The 21,783-nt window shown below is 42.2% G+C and overlaps 5 protein-coding genes across 7 annotated transcripts; 1 reads left to right on the top strand and 4 right to left on the bottom strand.

Annotated features, from left to right (window-relative positions):
- Nucleotides 1-866: 866 nt before the first annotated feature.
- On the bottom strand, nt 867-17,430 carry LOC135502820 (zinc finger protein 91-like). Its single transcript, XM_064795923.1, has 6 exons — nt 17,288-17,430; nt 15,889-16,063; nt 13,855-13,955; nt 11,256-11,361; nt 5,040-9,076; nt 867-3,261 (listed from the first exon to the last, which is right to left on the bottom strand). Exons 5-6 carry the CDS (start codon nt 8,741-8,743, stop codon nt 2,178-2,180), a joined length of 4,788 nt encoding a protein of 1,595 aa, XP_064651993.1. The 5' UTR covers nt 8,744-9,076; nt 11,256-11,361; nt 13,855-13,955; nt 15,889-16,063; nt 17,288-17,430; the 3' UTR covers nt 867-2,177.
- On the bottom strand, nt 9,100-11,249 carry LOC135503368 (zinc finger protein 431-like). The gene has a single exon (XM_064796921.1). It carries the CDS (start codon nt 11,083-11,085, stop codon nt 9,706-9,708), a length of 1,380 nt encoding a protein of 459 aa, XP_064652991.1. The 5' UTR covers nt 11,086-11,249; the 3' UTR covers nt 9,100-9,705.
- LOC135502821 (zinc finger protein 658B-like) lies at nt 12,069-13,694 on the bottom strand. Its single transcript, XM_064795924.1, has 2 exons — nt 13,650-13,694; nt 12,069-12,809 (listed from the first exon to the last, which is right to left on the bottom strand). The coding sequence occupies exons 1-2, from the start codon at nt 13,692-13,694 to the stop codon at nt 12,069-12,071; spliced, it is 786 nt and encodes a 261-aa protein (XP_064651994.1).
- LOC135502822 (zinc finger protein 708-like) lies at nt 14,344-15,603 on the bottom strand. Its single transcript, XM_064795926.1, has one exon. It carries the CDS (start codon nt 15,601-15,603, stop codon nt 14,344-14,346), a length of 1,260 nt encoding a protein of 419 aa, XP_064651996.1.
- On the top strand, nt 17,069-19,411 carry LOC135503369 (5'(3')-deoxyribonucleotidase, cytosolic type-like). Of its 3 annotated transcripts, none has more exons than XM_064796925.1 (2): nt 17,069-17,267; nt 18,240-19,411. In XM_064796925.1, the coding sequence occupies exon 2, from the start codon at nt 18,473-18,475 to the stop codon at nt 19,217-19,219; it is 747 nt and encodes a 248-aa protein (XP_064652995.1). In that variant the 5' UTR covers nt 17,069-17,267; nt 18,240-18,472; the 3' UTR covers nt 19,220-19,411. The 3 variants fall into 3 exon arrangements, with proteins under 3 accessions (XP_064652995.1, XP_064652994.1, XP_064652993.1); XM_064796924.1 differs by lacking the exon at nt 17,069-17,267 and adding an exon at nt 17,663-17,778; XM_064796923.1 differs by lacking the exon at nt 17,069-17,267 and adding an exon at nt 17,669-17,772.
- Nucleotides 19,412-21,783: the final 2,372 nt, after the last annotated feature.

Genomic DNA, 21,783 nt, shown 5'->3' on the forward strand with positions numbered 1-21,783 from the left:
CCCTGTAGCTACGTCTCACACCCTGCATAGACAAGGCACATCCAGTAGAAACATGGCACACCCTGTAGAGAAATGGTCCACCCTGTAGAATGGTGTACTTTGTTGGGAGATTACACATCCAGATCAGACAGAGTAAGGGACATGGCACATCCAGCAAAGAATTGGGACACTCTATAGCAACAATGCCAACGTGGTGCACTATGAAGGGAGAGGGCACTGCATTTACAAAAGACATGGTGCACCATGTTACCGATACACCCTGCAGATCAAAGCAATGGCACATCATTGGGGACAAGGCGCACAAGGTAGCGACATGGAACATCCATTGGAGGGAAGGACCATGCCAGTCAACTGCCTCATTGGCAGAAGTCATTTCTGAAGAACATGGTCCCCCAGTTGATATACAACATAGAACCATGGTTGAAGTTGTGCATGTTACATTTTTTCAGTTATATAACTAATTATTAGTCTAATTTGCATGAGAATTCACTGCGGGGAAGCCTCCGAGTTTGCCCCATGAATTCTGTGGACACCTCCAGTCACAATTGGCAACTCTGTTCATTATGAGAATGAAGTCCTGACAGAATTCCTTCATTGAATGTGCCATTGATCTGCGAGACGACTGGAGTTTACACTTGGGGGCGGCAACAAACTTGAGTTGCCCAATGTAATATTTAACCACAGACCTGAAAATACCGGTCCCAACTGCTGGAAGCCAAGAGTGGAGAATGGTGCAATCCCACAATCTACGAAGACCTAGACACACGTCTAGCAATGGATGCAACAGATATCAACTGGCAATAGAAGTAGCGTTCCAACATGAGCAAATCCTCTGCACGCAACACAACTCAAAGAAAGATGACATGTCAAATGATACAAGGATTTTAATGTAATTATTGAAATTAACATATATAGATAAGACAATGACAATGTAAGGAGTGTACAACAACTCGGTTATTTCTACTGACATTGGGTGATATGAATAAACACTAGCAAATGCTTTTATCTAAATCTCCATGTACATTTACACTAGGCTGTTCTGTACAAAACTGAAGTAAAAGCATTTGCTAGTCTTTATTCATATCACCCATTGACTTGGGTGCTGAGAAAAGTGTGATATGCAACAAACTATCCCTGGTACATTGTTATCATGAAGGTAAAGTCACTGAAATGTCAAAATTTGGTCTTCCGTACATTTCAAGATGTCTACATGCACACGATTGATCTGGAGCTTGTTTCAGGCCCGGAGTTACAAATCATGTAGGATTACCAGACTTTCATACGCTACCAGGTTCGGATATTACAAGACAGTTAGCTTGTGCAATGCATGCATCTCGGGGATGCCACACTTGTTCCAGGACATGTCAACTACAACAAACACAATACAGATCTACAATTTAACAGGAGCCCAATGTCTAAATGGTTCTGTACAAGGTGATGGGTGAAATAATAGGATGTTTATATACGACAACACAGAGGGTAGGAGTTGCAATGGAGCAGGTTTGATCAGGTGATATCCAAAGCACGTTGTTTCAGAATTAAAAGTAAACCAAAATGGCCAGGGCCATTGTGCTCACCTCATGTGGAGGAAAGATGGATGAAGAGCATGGTATTGTGTCATGTAGTGTTAGGTTTGATGTAGGTCCAAGCAATTACAATCCCCCAAAATGGCCAATTTACAGTACATTTGACCTCTGTGACCTTGAAAAGTAGGTCAAATCAAAAAAGACCCGGGTGACACATTGAATGGTTGTTAGAATTAGATGTACCTATGATATAAAATTGGTGCCAATCGGGCAAGTAATTAAGGAATAATAGAGTACCTCCGACCTAGGGGGTCATGTGTACAAAGTTTCAAGTTCTTAGCACTAGCGGTTAAGAAACGTGCCACAGGATACGACGACGGACGGTGAGCCAAAAAAGTGCAATTGCACAACAATAACAATGATACAATGCACCACCCCATATAAATTAACCAATAGTAGTGTCTACTAAAGTTCCAGTAGCCTACTATTTCACCAAAAGATTACACGTAATTAGTCTTAAAATCTGACACAGCCCCTCTGACTACATGTATGAATAAATGCAATGACTGCCCCCTTCCAAACACCAATCTTGACTTGTCTAATCATCGACTTTTTGATCAAAAGAGCAGAGAAATCGCCAATCGACAACAATCAGTCATCAATATCTTCAGTCTCCGAATGTACATTTCTCATATGCTGCACAAACATGGGCCTCTTGTGAAAGCGATCGCCACAAATTCGACACAGGTAGCCCATCGTATGATTAGACATCATGTGACGCATCAAAAGCTTCTTCGTATGAAACGACCGTCCGCATTTGCGACAAGTCACCGGTTCCCGCGGCATATCATCTTTCACTGCAGTTGCCATGTGTTTCTTTTCATGACGTTTCAACTGGTGTATGTACCTAAATCTTTTGCCACACCCTTTACACAGATGAGGACGACCGTCAAGAGTTGAACACGGTGACACAGGGTCCCCGGATACCGACGGCGTCTGACCATCATGCACCGCCCGTAGATGCCGCTCAAGCCCACTAGCAGTAAAATACGGTAAATCACACGCGTCGCAATTATATGTCGGATCGCCGAATTTCTTATGACTCATCATGTGTCTCTTTAACGCTTTTTCCGTTTTGAAACGCCAGGCACACCCCTCGCATTTAAAATTCAATTGAACCTCCTGCTTATCACCACGCGCCAGCTCGTGAACCGACTGATGCCGCCGAACGTTGTATTCCGTATTGAACCGTTTCCCGCAAACCGGACACGGAAACTTCTGGTTCCCATGAACTTGTGACATGTGGGATTTCAAGTCGTGATCATAGGCATACTTCCTCCCGCAACCCGGGTGCATGCATATGAAATGTTGACTGCCGCCGGTGCCGTGAGTGGTTACAACATGGCGCTTATAATGCGTTGCTTGCGTAAATCTTTTTTCACAGTGTTCACAGGCAAACGGCTTGTCGCCCGAGTGCGTAACCATGTGGCGATTCAAGTTGCTAACGGTCGAGAATGACTTATTGCAAACTTGACAATTGTATTGGTACGTGACAATCGGTGCTTTTCGTTTAGGTTCGTGCATCGACTGAATGTGGCGCCGTATACTGTGGTGTGAGGACAATTGCTTGAAGCATATCCCGCACTCGTAAATGTTTTTAGTTTCCTGCACGTCAACTGTGGTTAACGAAACCGGAATCAGAATCGAAGAATCTAACATTTTCGTCTCCTTTGAAGATTACCTTGTCAAATATACAATCAATACAGAAGGAAGTTTGATTCCCCTATAAAATTCACACAACTTGAATTTCAAACTTTTTCCAAAATATTCACGATCTACGTGTAATTGATTGTTACATGTATAACACAAATTTTTACACTTCTTAGTATGTCTAAATAACACAATAGAGTCAAATTGTTTTAACACATTTCAAAATATACACAGATCTAAAACCAAATCAAGTTAGAATGTTGCTTTTCAATATTGTAACACTGTTCAAATAATGACAATCAATTTTGATTGTTGTACAACAAATTGTTATTGTAACTCTCAACAGCAATTCACAAAGATTACAATTGTAATTCTTACAAAAATTCACACAAATTTGTAACTCTCAACAGCAATTCAAAAAGATTACAATTGTAATTCTTACAAAAATTCACACAAATTTACAATTTGTATTTACAATATCACTCTGAGCGGTACAATTGTTAAATCATATCTTTTGTACCGCCAATTCACAAAGTTTACAATTGTAATTCTCACAAAAAGTTTACAATCTGCATTTACAATATCACTCTAAACGTACAATTGTTAAATCGTATCTTTTGTACCGGCAATTCACAAAGTTTACAATTGTAATTCTTATAAAAAGTTTACAATCTGCAATTATAATATCACTCTAAGCTGTAAACAAACCAGTTCGAAGGTGCATCAAAGTCAGAGCAAACCGTCTGCAAATTTCCCAATTTGCTGCAACTCCGGAATATTTGTTTGATTATAACGCTAACACTGCATCAGTAATTCATAGTTGTCTATTCGCAATTCTGAACCAACCAGTTTGAAGGTGTATCATAAACTATCGTCAAATAATTCCACAATTTGCTCAAACACAAGAACATCTGTTTATAAAAACACAACATCTGTTCATTGACATCAGCAATTCAGATCTCTCAATTTGCAATACTATCATTCTTGGCACTCAACCAACCAGTTTGAAAGTGTATCAAAAAAACAATCGTCAACTATTTCAACCAGTCAGAGCATCTGTTTCAAAATTATTCCGTTTCACTCAATTAGTTATAGTTTCGGGGAACAACCAATCCAGTTCGAAGGTGCATCAAAGAACTAGCTCCAGATCCCGGAGAAGTGCGTTTAACGTATTTAGCAAATCTGTTTCGGAAAGCACGTCACCGAGGCTGTAGTTTCTTCAGACCTGAAAAACAACATTTGATATTGTTCATTCAGTTTTGAAATATTTGCAAGTTCATTTGGACATTTGATTTTAGTTACAGATAATTTCACTGGCAACAATATATCTTTGATGCACCTTCGAACTTCAACACCATAGATAATCATAGACATGCGTCTTATCGGCCAAATTTTTTTTAACCTCTTTTTTCATTTTAAATTTACAAGTTTACCACCAGCCAACAAATCTATTTGGCTGGCAAACTAACAAGATGAAGGATTGTAAAACTCTATTTCACTCTCGGAAAATTGCCATACTATTGTTTCAAATTAATTGTAGGCGACAGTTTTGACATTACAACAAGATTTCTTTCTCAGTGGATTAAAACCCTTTTCCTGAGACAAAGGCAGGACATTTTCACCGATGGATAAATAATTCGTGCAAAAGTTTCACCACTGCTTAGAGACCAACTGAAAGGGGTTTATATGTCTGATTACGTGGACAGTGCAGCTAATTTAACAGGTCTGCAGGTATAAACCAGATACATACTCTTTATAATAGACTGCTATTACAGAGGCGTATAGAGTAACTCAGTTTAATGCATCTTCCTTCTGTGTTTGTAAAGTAATGTCGACGTTTTAAACCTCTGACCACAGTCATTGCAGACATACGCCATTGTATGATTATCAACAATGTGTTGCATCAAGTCGGATTGCGATGAAAACATGTCGCTGCATTTACGACAAGCAAACGATGTAGCTGGTCGCGATTTTTCTGCTGTGTTCAATGTAGGACGAGTGCCAATTATCGACAGAGGATCGCGCGTCAAGGTGCCTGCAGAGTGAGTAAGTTCATGGGCGGCAAGTCGCGACGAGTTCGTGAACACATTCAGACATGTTTGACACTGAAACTCTCCACTAGGATTGTCTCGACCTGTACCAAAATGCGGAGTAGATAGGCGTTTAACTTCAGCTGACGAATTGAAAACTGCAGCTGGAGTCTCAATTTGCGCAGTGGAAATTATACCTTCGGCAGGCGAAAGTGAAACAGTTTTAGCAGACCGAGTCCCAGTTGCAGCAGATGGAGTCCGCGCTTCTGTGGGCAAGGCCTCAATCCCTTTGCCCGGCTGCCCATACAGGTTGTGGGCACCCATATGTCGCGTACGGGCTTCTTCAGTGAGGAAACCCTTTAGACAATCGTCCGAATGGCACGGATACTTGTACGCTGCCTTTCCGCATTTGCGCCGAGAATGTCTCAGAAGTCCCACACCGTTTTTAAACATCTCTCGGCAAACTTGACATTCACCGGCAAATTCTCCAGTGTGTGTATTACGGTGTTCCAACAGCCTGTCTTTTGAACTGCAAGCCCTATTACAAATGTCGCACTGAAACCGAGGGATGGCGCCATGGATCACCATGTGGAGCCTCAATTTCATTCGCGTGAAGAAGACCTCGCCGCAAACTTCACAGGGAATATTTTCACGCGGCGAGTGTTTTTCAAGGTGGCGTTTCAATGAGTGCGCTGTTAGGAAAGACTGTTTACAATTGGTGAAAGTACACCGATGAATCTTCCTTGGACCACTGTGCGCCCTCAACACATGCATTCTTAGAGCCTTTTTCCACACGAATTTCATCTTACAGGTTTCACACTGATATCTTTTGACACCGCTATGTAATAAAACGTGCTGTGCAAGCAGGCCAGGTCTGTAAAATCCCTTGGTACAAATGCTACAGAAATGCTTTTTGACTTGGACTCTCTTCGGTCCGCCATCATGAACTGCCCTCACATGCGTTTTAAGAGCACTTTGGCTCTTATATCGCTTCGAACAAATGTGACACGCATATTTCTTTTCACCAGTATGGACGTCTTGGTGGCGCTGGACGTCTAGGAGGAATTTAAAGCGTCTTCCACACTGTTCACAGGAATGCTTATACGCATGCGAACGTTCGTGTCGATCCAGTAGCACAGGAGTAGTAAATTTCTCCTCGCATGTTTCACACTTGAGCTCCCAACCACTTGAGTCGGGACCAGAGTCTCTTCCTTCAGATGGAACACTCACAATTTCGGCAGGTGAGGCGCACACTTGAGCAATGGGGTTCTGGATAGCCGTGGAGGGAGTCCCGATTGCAGCGGAGGTAGTCTGGATTGCGGCTGTGGGATTCTGGACTGCAGCAGAGGTAGACTGGACAGTGGCAGAGGGAGACCGGACTGGGGCGGAGGTAGTCCCGACTGCAGCAGAGGGAGTCTGGATTGCGACGGAGGGAGTCTGGATTGTGGCAGAGGGAGTCCAAATTGCAGCGGAGGGAGTCCCCATTCTGACAGACGAAATCTGTACATCAGGAGCACCCCATTCATTCTTCACAGTCCGAGTCACAATTTCGGTGGGCTCAGTTGCCATAAGCAAGGGAATATTGGCATTTTCAGCAGTGCGAATTATATCCGGTACAGTTCCCAAGTCAAGGATCGGATTCCCAAGTTCGGAAGGACCAGTCTTATTTCCAATGAGCGAGGTCCCCATTTTAGAGGGCCAAGTCCCTGTTCCAGGACTCCCAATTTCACAAACCATATCCTCGGTATCTTCATTTGCATCGAACCAAGACTTGTATTCAGGGAGGTCAATTTCGCTTGGCACAGCCCCCACAGTAGTGGTCTCCATTTGCGACTGAGTTGACCTGTTGGTCTCTTCATCAATAGGGGCAGCCCCACACGCTTCAGCAGCTCGAATCTCCATTTTTACATGAGGAGTCATACTCGCAGCGTCTGTGGAGCAATCACCGCGCAAACTTTCATGTCCTTTCATATGGTCAATCAACAGATCCTCGTAAAAGAAATATTGCTCACAGCCGGGATAATCACATAGATACTCAAATGCATCCTTGCCACACTTTTTCACAGAATGGTGCCAAAAAGCATTCTTGGTCTCAAACTTCTTTCGACAAACCTGGCACTCGTACGCAAACTCGTCGTAGTGAACTCTACGATGGATTGCCAGAGATGAGTGAGAGTTGAATATCTCATCACAAACGCCGCATTTGAAACGGACGATATCTCCGCCATGGAGGACCATATGATTTTTCAGCCCTATCCGCGAAAAGAAAATCCTCCCGCACTCCTCGCAAGAGAATTTGCGACGCTCAGTATGCTGGCTCATGTGGTTGTTCAAACTTGCCTCGGTGGCGAATTTTTTCCCACAATCTTTGGCCGAGCATTTGTACTTTTTAGATTTACCATCGTTGTGCATAAACGACATGTGGGATGCGATTTGCGCCTTCCGAGTGAATTGTTCATCACAGAGTGAGCATTTGAACGGTTTTTCACCGGTGTGAGAGCGGACATGCCGCTTCAGCATGCAAGGCGCCGTAAATCCTTTATTACAAATCTCACAGAAATGCGACAAAGGCTTCTTCTTACGCGGAAGACCATCGGGATTGTGGACCACCAAAATGTGATTTTTGAGATGTGATATTTGCTTGAATGTGTCATGGCAGATATTACACTCGATCCTTTTCCATTCCGCATGGACGTCCATGTGACGCTGGAGATCTTCGACTTTTGGGAAGCGCTTGCCGCAGACTTCACAAGCGTGTTTATTAACCGGCTCCGTTGAAGCCAACAACGGGTCGTGATTTCTCATGTGTTCCATGAGCTCCTGCGTCGTAGAAAGTATCTTCAGGCAGACGTAGCATTCATATTTGACCTCGGCAATGACAAGTGGCTCCAACGCATTACGCTGGTTTTCGACATCCAGTCGGGGGAACATTTCATCCACGCTGAACTCTTCATCTGATTGTTCATTGTCACTAAGTTCTTCATCACTTTTCTCATTTCTCCTGAATTGCTCATCGCGTGTACTCAAACTAAATCGTGCGTCAACTTTTTCATAAATTTCCTCAGCAATAACAACAGGTTTTCTCCGATTCGGACGTTTCCGGCCATGAAGTTTTACATGTCGCTGATAGTTTTCTTTGACGCCGAACCGTTTACCGCACTGTTTACATCTGAACTTTTTTGGGGGCGGACAATCCTCGGCAACGCTCAATGGCTTTTCAGCAGTATTTACGCACGGATGCTCTTTTAAAGAACTTACGGTCAAGAATAATTCACCGCAAACGAAACATGGGTATCGATTAGCATTCTCAGTCGCAGCCAATGATGGTGCCATCTCATGCGTCTTCACATGTTCCACAGCAACGCTTTCAGACATGAACTGTTCGCAACAAACCTCACATTGATATATATCTATCGGGTTCGCAGGTTGAGTTTCGACAACCTCACAAAAACCGACTGAAGGTAAAGTTTCATCCATTTTGAAAAATCAGCTTTCGTTAAAAAAATGCATATACTTTTTGATAGGAAATAAGATTGCCTGATAGTTACAACACAACTTTCAATGTCCTCCCATGATTGTTTGAACATAAATCATCTCACAAACTCAACATACAATCATGACAGACAGCTGTCAATTATCACAAGGCCCAATTAATCCTTGAAATCAATCAATGTTCAACCAATCAGCTGTGACTTGTCCAGTTTGAAGGTGCATCAACGATATCGCTCCAGACCTCAAAAGGAACGTGTTTCATATCTTTAGAACGACTTTTTGGGTTACCACTGCACCAAGGTCTTTGTTTCTTTTGACCTGAAAAAACAATATTAATTGATATTGTTCATTCAGTTTTGATCAATTTTCGTACATGTAATTGATGATTGACAGCCTTTTGATTGACAGGTACTAAAAAAAGTTGAAATATTTTTAGAACATTGCCAAAAATCACTTCACACTAATCATGAAAAAAATGGTACAGTCGCAAAGTTCTGAACAGGAGCTTTCTAACAAAAGGTGATAAGAACCAGTTTTCAAAGAATTTCAAGCATTTTCTACACTTGGTAACATTTTTCTCAAAAGCCTGCAAACTTTGCCAATATTGAATTTATCAATGATATTCAATATCATCGTGTAGTACGTTCAAAATTATTTTTCATTTTGCTTCATCATCAAAAAAACTTGTTGCCTTCTCAGCTTTTGACGACACAAACCGAGTAAACGCCATTTCGTTACACAACAGTCATCTAAATCTGTCGCACCAACTTTTTAATGAACCTTGAAACAAAACAGCCAACATTTAGTTTAAAACTTCTCAAAGATGTTGATGCAGTATTTTAACTCGCACTTCGTTGCACCTTCAAACTTGGCTCAAAATAATCCGTTTCTGACCTTCTTAAAAAAGTTAAAACTGATCATTGGACAGAGACCAACACTGCACTCGCTCACTTATCCTTATGTTCAACTTTCCTGTGCGTTTTAACTGCATCCTTACTCTTAAATCTCTCCCCACAAATTTGACAAACGAATGCAAAAGTGTGGTCAGCGCTGATGTGGGACAGAAGCTCTGCCTTGTCTGGGAACATTCTCAAACACTTCTTGCATGTAAATCGAGGATCTAAGTCAACTGGCGGTGGTGGTGTGGACTCTTCGGCCTCATGAATCGCCGAATGTGTCTCGAGCAATGCAGGATTTGGAAATTTCTCGCCACACACTTTGCACTTGAATTTGACATATTCCGCCTCATGACCTGAACTGAGAATATGCGTACGCAAAGATTTGCGAATGGAATACGTGTTCTCACATGTCCCACACTGAAACACCTTTGCGCCCTCCTCGTGCATGACCATATGAGTCTTCAACATGCTTTCTCGGAAGAAATTTCTGGGACATTTATCGCACGTATATGGATACGCCTTTCTACCACATTTCTTGACGGTATGCTTCCTAAACTCTCGAGAACCGTGGAACATTTTTGAACACACACGACAAGTATAGTTGTTTTTTTTCTGTCGTCGAACTCTTGCACCAGGTTCGTGCGTGCGCTTATGGGTCAAAAGTCGCGATTCCTTGAAGAAACAACGGTGGCATTGGTCGCATTTGTACTTGTATGCATCTCTACCACATTTTTTGATGACGTGATCGCGAAAACCGCCTGGCGACTGAAACGTCAGATGACATACTTGACAGGTATTGACGTTTTCTCGCGTGTGAATTTTCTTATGTCGCGACAGCATGGCCGCGGACGAGAACAGAGCCTCGCAGATGTCACATTTACAAATGAGACTCGGATCGACATGTACGAGAAGGTGTCGCTTCAGAAACGACTGATACAAAAAGATCTTGTCACAATGCTCGCATTTCCACGTACCCCATTTAACATGTTGTTTCATGTGGCGTCGCAGAAGAGACGCGCCGACGAATCCACACTGGCAATCGTGGAAAGTGCATCTGTAAATCTTCGCGCCGGGGGTATGAGCGGCCAATAGATGGCGCTGAAAATGCTCGTTTTGTGTGAACCTCTTATTACAATGTTGACACTTGAATTTTTTTTCACCGGTGTGCACGGTCATATGTCTTTTAAGATAGCTAGGCGTTGCGAATGCTTTGCCGCACGTTTTGCACGAGTATTTCAAAACTTTTTCCGGTCGGACATAGAAAGGATCGTGCGTCAACAGCATGTGACGCTTCAGACTGGCTGCACTGGATAATACTTTGTTACACTCACCACAATTATTAACATCCTTGATGGTCGATGCCACAGATGACCCCCCAGCAGAATTGTCAACATCGTACTGAACAGCAACACTGAAATACTGCTCCATCTTTCAATATTTCATCAATGAGCACACTCTAGAAATTTTAAACTCAGTTTTCCGAACTGCAAACAGAACTGGCTCTGCTAGGGAAAAAGCGAATTAACATGACAGCTGTCACTCTGTAGCAGTCCGTGGAATCAATTAGTGTCAATCTATCAAGTAACTACACTACTAACCATCCAGTTTGAAGGTGCATCAATCAAGTAAAGGCTTCCAGAATTTCGAGTAGTTTAATCACGATGGTTTTGTTCAAATTATCGGGGCTTCGGCTTCTTCCGAGACCTGAAAAAACAATAATTGATATTGTTCATTCAGTTTGAAATAATCTCGGATAAATCCTTTTTAATAGCAAAGCTGTCTCCACAAAATGTTTATGCAACGCTTGCCTAATCTAATGCAACAACGTTTTAATCTTAATTCACGACAACTTGAACTCATGACATTTTTTAATAAATTTGGCAAAGAAATGCAACTTTGTAAACTTTCCTAGGACTAGCACTTTGATGCACCTTCAAACTTTGTTTACAATTTGTTACCAACATAAACCTTTCTTAATAAACATTCAACTACTTATTGTAATCGTTAATGCTCAACTTTTATTCGACTCAACATCACTTTTCAAAATTTTCAAAAAAGTTTTTTTCACAATTTTTTACTTCATTTGATGGAACTTCAAAGTTGGCCGACATTTTAATCTATGTTCAAACTTTGCAACATTTGGCCAACAACTTAAAGGCCTACGCTGTTTGTTTAGAATTTAAATTGAATTTGAAAATGTCCAACTCCCAAAATATATACAGAATAAATATTTCAACATTGCCTTTATGAAGACAGATACACGAATACTACATACCAAGTTTCAGCAAATTTGCATGCATGATAACTGTACTACAGCATTGTGTATAACTGCACTTCTATTTTTCATGATCAACGGTTAAAAACGAACGGCGAACCACTTTAACAACACACCTCAGCCAAAATTCAAACGGCTATTTGTTGTGCTTCGACGTCACATGCGCCTCGACCTCCTGATTTTTCTTAAACCTCTCCCCACAAATGTGACAAATAAATGCCAAGGCATGCTCAGCAGTGATATGGGACAAGAGATCCGACATGTCCGAGCACGTCATCGAACATTTACGACAAGAAAATCCACGTAGACGCTGCTTTAGCAGTCGAGACCTTTGGCCTTGGGTGGTATGCGACACCCCATGTTCTTCAAGTTCAGCACGACCTGGACATTTTTTGTGACATACTTTACAAGCATAGAAAATATTCGCAGCCTCATGACTGGAACTCGAAACGTGATCTTGCAATCCTTGGAGATTCGAATAAGTATTTGCGCACGTGCCACATTTGAATTCCGGAGCATCCTTGTCTGGCAAACTCTCGTGAATCTCACCCTCGTGGACCTCACCCTCGTGGATCTCACCCTCGTGGATCTCACCCTCGTGAATCTCACCCTCGTGGATCTCACCCTCATGGATCTCACCCTCGTTGATCTCACTTTCGTGAATCTCACCCTCGTGGATCTCACGCACGCGGATCTTAGGCTCACGGATCTTAAGCTTGCCGATCTTACGCTCACGGATCTTAGGCTCGGGGACCTTATGCTCAAGGATCTTGCGCTCATGGATCTCACGCTCGTGGATCTTAAGCGACCTCTCCGTGAAGAAATTTCTCGTACATTTGTTACAATTGTATGGATAAGCCTTTCTCCCACACGTTTGCTTCGAATGTGATCGAAAATTTTTAAAACCAGTGTATCTTTTCCGACAAACTCGGCAGACGTGAGTAGACCCTTTTTCTTTGATTATGACAGGATTGTGCAAGCGCTTGTGAGAAGCAAGTTTTTTTTCCTTTCTGAAACCGGCCGGGCATTCGTCGCACTTGAATTCGTAGGCATTTCTTCCGCATTTCTTTTGCGCATGCGCACGAAAACCCCTGTCCGTCCGAAAGGTAGCATGGCACGCCTGACAAGTAGCCCTTAATTCTTGCCGCTGCGTGTGGATTTCTTCATGTTGTTTTAGAAATTTCACCGACGGGAAAAACCTCCCGCAAATATCACATCCGTGGCGCCGACTTGGATCGGCATGGTGCAACATGTGACGCCGATGGAAGAGTTCGCTCGCAAACGCTCTACCACACTGCTCACAAGTCCAAGTGCCCCGCTGCGAATGTAGTTTCAGATGCCTTGTCAACTGATTTTTGCGGACGCATTTATACTCGCAGCCTTTGACAGTACAATTGTATTTCTTCCCCCCGGGAGTATGAAATGACAACAGATGACTTTTATAATGGGCATTCTGGGTGAAACGCTTCTTGCAATGTTCGCATTCGTATTTTTGTTCGCCAGTGTGAATGGGCATGTGTCGTTCAAGGTAGCTAGGCGTCGGGAAAGACTTGCCACAAATTTCACAAGAATATTTCAAAATCGGCTTTGGGCGATTGTATGACGGATCATGCAACAGCAAGACGTGACGTTTAAGACTTGCCAAACTGGATAGTACTTTGTGACAGTGACTGCATTTGTGCACTTCCTGGGTGGGTGATGCTTCCAATGAACTTACAATAGAGGCACCAAGGTCATACTTCACGATGACAAACTGTGCCATTATTTGTCGATAAGCAAACGAAATGAACAGTTTTCCAAATGCATTAGACTTGGAACCTCATAAAGGGCTCAGCAGAAAAGTTAGTTTCATATGAGAACATAGACTCGACAGCTGTCAATCATCAATTAGTGTTCAACCAATCAATTATGCTCCTACTAACCATCCAATTTGAAGGTGCATCAATCAGCTGAGATCGAGGAACGATGTCTCGCATCAAGTTTCTTTTGATTATCACTGCACCAAGTTCTTGTCAACTTTGACCTGAAAAAACAATAATTTATATTGTTCATTCAGCGGTATGACGACAATCTTATATTTCTGTTGACAACACGTCGTAAAAAAATACGCAAGTGCCAATATGCCATATTTTGCACCTACTCTGTAGAATTTTTTTGTACTGTTGAATTGACGCGCCTTTAATTCAAACATTGATTTGGCTAAAATATTGATGCACCTTCAAATTTCAACAAGTTAAACTAATACTGCAGAACGTGAAGTTTTGGTTATGCTCAAATTTCCTCATTTTCATATTTTGGAGTCATAGATGAAATTCTACACTTTTGTTGCTGAAATTCTTCTGGGTTATGGATTCAAGAGTCAAATGGTGACTACTGGTACCCCAATATTACTACTAAACAACATCTTTTCATCATTTTTTACTATGCATAGTCTTCATATGTTTTCTGACACCATCACTTTTCTTGAAGCGTTCTCCGCAAATTTTACACAGGTATGCCTTGGTGTGCTCAGAAGTAATGTGTGACAAGAGTTTAAACTTGGTCAGGAACGTTTCCCCGCACTGGCGACAAGGTATAACCTCGGGACTAGGTGGCGGTGGATCCAATTCTTCAGCAGTATGTGACACAACGTGTTCTGCCAGTTCCTGCCCGCTTGCAAACGTCTCCTGGCATACTTCACACGAGACTTGAACCTCCAAAGCTTTGTGACCGCTCGCCTCACAATGCTTACTCAAACTTCTAGGCTGCGCGTAAGTTTTCTGACACGTCCCGCAAACATACGTTCGCCTGCCCTTTGCGTGCGAAAGCAAATGAGTCTTAAGCGAGTCCTCCTTAAAGAAGCATTGCATGCATTTATCACACTTGTACCTGTACGCATCTCTTCCACATTTTCGTTGCACATGACTACGAAAACCGCTCGAATTCTGATAAGTTTTCAGACACACTTGACACTGGTAGTTGTTCTCTTGTGTATGCATCTTCTTGTGGATTAGAAGATGTCTTGCGGAGCTGCTTAGGTTACCGCAGACATCACACGTGAACTGCGTACTGCTGTGACATAGTGCGTGCCTCTTCAAACGATACTCTGTGCAAAACTTTTCACCGCATTGTTGACACTCCCACTTTGATTCCCTTATATTCAAATGTTCTCTCATGTGGTATTTGAGTTTATACTCCACGACGAATGTCCGCTTGCAACCTTCGAACGTACATTTGTAAACATTGGCTCCAGGTGTATGAGCGGCCAACATATGATGCTGCGCATGCACATTCTGAGAAAACCGTTTCATACATATTTCGCACTGGTATTTCTTAAAGCCGATGTGGGCATTCATGTGACGCTGACAGGCGCTCGGCGTCGGAAAACACTTGCTGCAAGTTTCACATTGATACTTCAAAGCCGGCTTTGGGCGGTTTGCCGATGGATCGTGAATAAGCATGTGACGTTGAAGACTTCGCAAACTTGACAACAACTTAAAACAGTCACCGCACTGATATACTTCCCGTGTTGTGACGGTCTCGTACGCTTCTGGCAGAACTGTTTCAGCTTGTTCAGTATATACGTCGTAATCTTCCGACATAACTTCCTGAGTTACTGTCTCAGACGGCTCAGCGGCAATGACCGTGACCTCATTTTCATACCTGACAGCGGGGTCATATAACTCTGCCATTTTAAAATGGCGAACAAGCAATTCTGAATATATACAAGTCCAACCAAAGTGGTGATCTTCAAAAACACACTATCAAGAAGATCTAACTACTGTCAGAATCTCTGCACAGACATAAGCAACAATGTTTGTACATACAAGTAAAAATACTGACAGGGTAGTGACACCAAATCTTTTTACCCAAATCTTGGAAATCACAACTGAAATATACATGTACTTGGGTACATCGATTTGTATTTGATGTACTGTACTGACTCCAATCTAAAAACACAAACAAAAGGTTTATACCTTTGTAGACAAAGGGCAAGTCGTTTACGGCAATGTCTTCAGTTTGGCACAAATTTCGAACAATTTCCAGAAAGATTTCTGCCAATTCTGCACATCAGATCAGGTAAGCGCATCATAAACTTTTTAACGTCGTCACCGAATTTTCCGTTTCCAGACTTCACCACGCTCTCCTAACCTGAAAAAACAATATCCGATACTGTTTATTCCGTTTATGTGCAGATTCCAGCCAAAAACTTTCCTCTAAATAACAACAAAAATATGCAATTCTGCATCTTTGGCAAATTTTCCGTACCAGTTTCCAGATCTCAGCATATTTTTTAACCTGAAAAATCTATTGCCAATATTGTTCACTCTGTTAAAGAAGATTCTAACAATATTCTGCCGGTATGTTCTCAGAGTCCAAGGATTGCAACATCACCCCACTCCGGTACCTGACCACGAGCAATCATGACTACGAGTATGATGAATCACCCGTGGCCGTGATGTGGCCGATCGAGACATGACTTCATGGCCATGATTGAGAGCACTGCACCCCGAAAGGCAATAGATCATCGCCACTTGAGCGACTAGGCCTATATGGAATGGTACAGTCACTATAACCAAGAAGTCCACTCCAAGCACCGACCACGGCAATGGGGATGCCCAAGGCCAAGACGAGTCGAAAGTGAGGTAGGAGACAAGACCACAATTGATTTTTTAAGCCTTTTAGCAGTTAAATTGTCAATGTTTGACCGCGACGCATCAAAGAACGCGTGGTGTTGTGAATCTGAAATTTAGATTATGTTATTCCGGACAGTCGGGCAAGTAAATGGTGAAAAATAAAATGGTGATTGACCACGGAAATTTTTTTTTAATCGACAAATTAGACAGACGTTGATATTTCCACTCTTTTCAGCCAACTGGCAGAAAAAACTCAAAACACGCCCCCTATTACCCAATTAGCAAAATTCGAAATTAATTTTTTCATCAAATAATTTCTTTATATCTGTAGACTTGCCACAACAAATATTTTTTCAATACCTCTCCAAATATGTACTTGAGAGTAAAAAACATGCACTCGTCTAATAGATAGGCCTGGACCCTCCAACCTATGAATATTCATTAGTGGTCTTGTCTCGTAGTAGGGCTATAGCTGGCTAGGCCAACATTCAATCCAAGACTTTCATCAGAGATTTGATGATGCAAATATGTCAACGATGGATTTCAACATTCTGAGGATCGGTCAACAAATTTAATCATGATTTTGAACGGCAATATCAGCCCCCAGGCCTACTGGTTTTTGAATCACACAGTGCATCATCATGCATAGAGGCATACACAAATGCAAACGTCCGCCATTTTGGTGCGTCCCGCCTAATCAATCTTCCCAAATAAAACCGGTAATCACAGTTTCCCTCACCAAATGAATGGTTCTCGTTGAGCTAGGATATAAGACGCAGGCGTTAAAACAGTCCAGCTAATCTTTCACGCCTTCTTTTTGCCAAAAAATGATACTTTATTCGGGTTTCCAGTGGATACACAAAAAATAAATTTTCGAGGTCGACTACCTGCACGTACCATTTTTCAAGGGAATTAGGAATTGACATTCGTAAAAATCCTCTTTTGCTTCAGAGTGCCTCAAATCAAATACAAGAATGAGACAATTTACCTAATTAAAATGTCTGCCTTTATTTTCAGTAATCAGTATATGAGTTAATTTCATGTTTTATTGTCTTTTTATACACATCAAATCCTAATTTCCTTGCGGTTGTCATGTTTGGTACGTCGGTGAAATCCCATCACCAATTCGGGGGGAAGTCCGCGGGAAGTCCCAACAAAATTTCCTTTTCTTTTGTTTCCCCCTTATGATAGGGAGCCACTCTGGGACTCGATTGCATTGTGATGGTAGTGGTATGTTGTCCGCGAAGTCCTTATGATATTATTTATTTTCCGAGTGTCACTTTTGTCATTTTGATTGAAGAAACGGTGATGATGATAGCCCTGTACTGCTGTAGTAATGCTGCAGCCTGCATTTTGACTTTTGACGTTTTGTCAATCTCAATGTTGTGTCATCATCCATCTATACCATGATACATAGGGCTAAGCGATAGTCTGTTTTATATGAATCCAGTTCAACAAACATACTGGTAACCACACTGGTACCCGTAACTTTTACGCCAACCGGTATAGCCTAGGTAATTCCCAAGACTGGCAGGAAGACCGCCATCCATGTTATGCCACAAAGGTGACCTGGCCTGGGACTGGGTGGCTAATCAAAAAGTGGCTCACCCTGGTTTTATTTTAATGTCCCTGCAACTCAGTCGGCCCAACAATTACATTGTATATCTACCTCTGCTTTCATTTTCTCCCAGGTTCTGTGAAGAAGTGTGTCCAAGTTTGATATCAGGACCCAGTGACGGATAGTATAGTTCAAGAATAAATAGGCGGACAGTTTCTACAAGTTCTCTAGTGCTGACAGCCGTCCTGGACAGATTTCAAAAGCAACTTTACATACTCTACCTTTAGAATCTGAAACTTTCCGTCCGATAGTGTCTGGATCTGTGGAAGAAATTGACCGAGTGGGTTCACTTCCTGTCTTTCTTTAATGTTAGGGAGGTTATTCCTAAACTATGGGAAAAAGATCTGTGCACATTCTAAATCAAGACACGTTAATTTTATAGGAGATATCAGGTTTCTAAACTTTGCATCTAGTATCGTTAATACCAGGAATAACATGTCTGCTTCCCGACGTCTAAAGGACTTGATTGTTTTGGTAGACATGGATGGAGTTCTTGCTGAATTTGAAGGGTATTTCCTCGAGCAGTACAAACAAAAATGGCCTGGGGAACCGTTTGTGTCCCTGGAGGAGCGTCGAACTTTCTATCTGTACGACCAGTACCCGGACTGTCGGGACAAAGTACAAGATGTTTTGAACGAGCCAGGATTCTTTCGCAAACTTCCCCCAATAGAGGGAGCAGTTGATGCTGTTAAGGAGATGTCTACGATGAACGGCGTTCAAGTTTTCATTTGTACGACACCGATGATAAAAAATTATCAATACTCGGTCGTGGAAAAATACGAATGGATCGAAGAGCATATGGGTCGATACTGGTTGGACCGTATGATATTAACTTGTGATAAAACCGTCATAAAAGGGGACATTTTGATCGACGATAAGCATTTTATATCGGGTGCGGAGAAGCGGCCATCTTGGAAGCATATATTATTCACATCGTGTCACAATCACGATGTCCCTTTAAAGGGGCGAAAGCGCCTTGATGGCTGGGTGCCACACAAGGCTTGGATCGACCTCCTTGAAGATGCCAAGGAAGACTTGCAGAGAAAACACTAAAGGGACAACTTTGATGTGAGAGTGTTTAGGTAGGGTGATAGTGTGCCAAGTTAAATAAAATCACCATGTACTAGTTCTAGCTTGCCCTTTTTGGCGGAGAAAAATCAGCAGGTTTGCCTATTCCTTGAACCATCCTTTGTTTCTCAGAATTTGTAAGATTTGTGAACTCGAAAGACCGTTTCAAACCCGGGCAGAGGGGGGGGGGGGTGGGGCGGGGGGGAGGGTCACTCTCCATTACATCTGTAGAGCATCCTTGTACTCTGACTTTTCAATAGACCCCCTCCAGCTGGTCACAGCCATATGACATCCTCGCCCCCTTTTGCCGTCAAGTTTTTCATTTCCACCCCCCCGGTTCCACCCCCTCTGTTCCACCCCCTCACAGCTGAAATTCGGTGCAATCGGCACAATTTGATTCACCCCTTGCGAGTCGGGCGCCATTGTTCCTCTGAATGGGCCTCAAATACACCTGATATACGTTGGGATGCTCTACAGATGTCATGGGGAGTGACCCCCGGGGTTTCATACACTGTATCTTTAACCCAAATTGACGCTTGATGTAAGTTAGCAAACAGCATATATATTTCATTTTATTTCGTGCTTATGAAAATTCACCAACTTCCTCTTCACCTTAACACCTTGACGAAAAGCTTTATTGATTATTAAAACACCACTGACTGTGACAATCATGGGAATCCACTTTGTATAGGCAGTTATCATCTATTGAAGTGCAAATGAAATAAATCAACTGTTTTACTAACGTTTTTGAATCCATTTATCCTTGTTTTCTCTGAAATTTTTAATAATTTCGGCACTGCGGGAATAAAGGAATGCCTCTCTTTATTTAGACATCCTGATGATGTGCCAATTGTCCTCGAACACAAGCTTAACGGAACTGATCAATTCCTTGCTTTCTTCAGACTATCCAGATGGACTGTCTGCATGGTTGTGCCAATTGACCTCGAACACAAGCTTAACAGAACTGATCAATTCCTTTTTTAGACCATCCAGATGAACTGTCTGCATGGTTGTGCCGATTGTCCTGGAACACAAGCTTAACGGAACTGATCAATGCCTTGCTTTCTTGAGACCACCCAGATGGACTGTCTGCAAAGTTGTACCAATTGTCCTTGAACACAAGCTTAACAGAACTGATGAATTCCTCGTTTTTTTTAGACCATCCAGATGAACTGTCTGCATGGTTGTGTCAATTGTCCTCGAACACAAGCTTAACAGAACTGATCAATGCCTTGTTTTCTTGAGACCACCCAGATGGACTGTCTACATGGCTGCGTCAAATTATCCTTGAACACAAGCTTGACAGAACTAATAAATTCCTTGCTTTCTAGAGACCATCCCGATGAACTGTTTGCATGGTTGTGCAAATTGTCCTCGAACACAAGCTGAACAGAACTGATAAATGCCTCGTTTTCTCGAGACCATCAAGATGGACTGTCTGCATGGTTGTGCCAATTTTCTACGAACACAAACTGAACAGAATTGATAAAAGTCTTGTTTTCTTGAAAGCATCCAGATGTACTGTCTGCATGGTTGTGCGAATTATCCTTGAAGACAAGCTGAACAGAACTGATAAATGCCTTGTTTTATTGAGACCATCCCGATCGATGAACTGTCTGCATGGTTGTGCAAATTTTCTACGAGCATAAGATCTACAGAACTGATACGCCTTGTTTTCTTGGAGACCATCCAGATGGACTTGGCTGTGCCAATTGCCCTTGAACACAAGCTGGACAGAACTGATAAAAGTCTTGCTTTCTTGAGACCATCCAGATGAACTGTCTGTATGGTTGTGCCAATTGTCCTTGAACAAAACCTGAACAGAACTGATAAATGCCTTGCTTTCTCGAGACCAACCAGATGGACTGTCTGCATGGCTGTGCCAATTGTCCTTGAACACAAACTGAACAGAACTGATGTGCCTTGTTTTCTTGAAAGCATCCAGATGTACTGTCTGCATGGTTGTGCGAATTATCCTTGAAGACAAGCTGAACAGAACTAATAAATGCCTTGTTTTATTGAGACCACCCCGATGAACTGTCTGCATGGTTGTGCCAATTTTCTACGAACACAAACTGAACAGAATTGATAAAAGCCTTCCTTTCTTGAGACCATCAAGATGGACTGTCGGCATGGTTGCGCCAATTGTCCTTGAATACAAGCTGGACAGAACTGATAAAAGTCATGCTATCTTGAGACCATCCAGATGAACTGTTTGCATCGTTGTGCCAAATGTCCACGAACACAAGCTATTAACTAAATATTTATAAATGTTTTGCTTCAATTGTTGCATCGGGAATAATTGTCCTCATCTCGGTGCCAATTTTACGTTTACACAAGCTACAAAACTGCTGAATGCATTGCTTTATTCAAGGAAGTTTTGTAAGCAACCAGATGAACTGTTTTTATGGTTGTACTGCAAATTGTCCTCGAACACAAGTTGAACAGCTAACTGATAAATGCCTTGCTTTCTTGAGACTATCCAGATGAACTATCTGCATGGTTGAGTCAATTGTCCTTGAACAAAAGCTGAACAGAACTGATGTGCC

This window comes from Lineus longissimus, chromosome 19 (assembly GCF_910592395.1).
Source record: "Lineus longissimus chromosome 19, tnLinLong1.2, whole genome shotgun sequence".
NCBI lineage: Eukaryota > Metazoa > Nemertea > Pilidiophora > Heteronemertea > Lineidae > Lineus > Lineus longissimus.

Coding starts and splice junctions, on each gene's coding strand:
- LOC135502820 (XM_064795923.1), bottom strand. CDS start 8,743: ATGGATGAAACTTTACCTTCAGTCGGTTTTTGTGAGGTTGTCGAAACT. Junction 3,262..5,039: donor TACAAACACAGAAGGAAGAT/GCATTAAACTGA, acceptor GACAAGGTAATC/TTCAAAGGAGACGAAAATGT.
- LOC135503369 (XM_064796925.1), top strand. CDS start 18,473: ATGTTAGGGAGGTTATTCCTAAACTATGGGAAAAAGATCTGTGCACAT.
- LOC135503368 (XM_064796921.1), bottom strand. CDS start 11,085: ATGGAGCAGTATTTCAGTGTTGCTGTTCAGTACGATGTTGACAATTCT.
- LOC135502822 (XM_064795926.1), bottom strand. CDS start 15,603: ATGGCAGAGTTATATGACCCCGCTGTCAGGTATGAAAATGAGGTCACG.
- LOC135502821 (XM_064795924.1), bottom strand. CDS start 13,694: ATGGCACAGTTTGTCATCGTGAAGTATGACCTTGGTGCCTCTATT. Junction 12,810..13,649: donor ATGACCTTGGTGCCTCTATT/GTAAGTTCATTG, acceptor TCACATTCGAAG/CAAACGTGTGGGAGAAAGGC.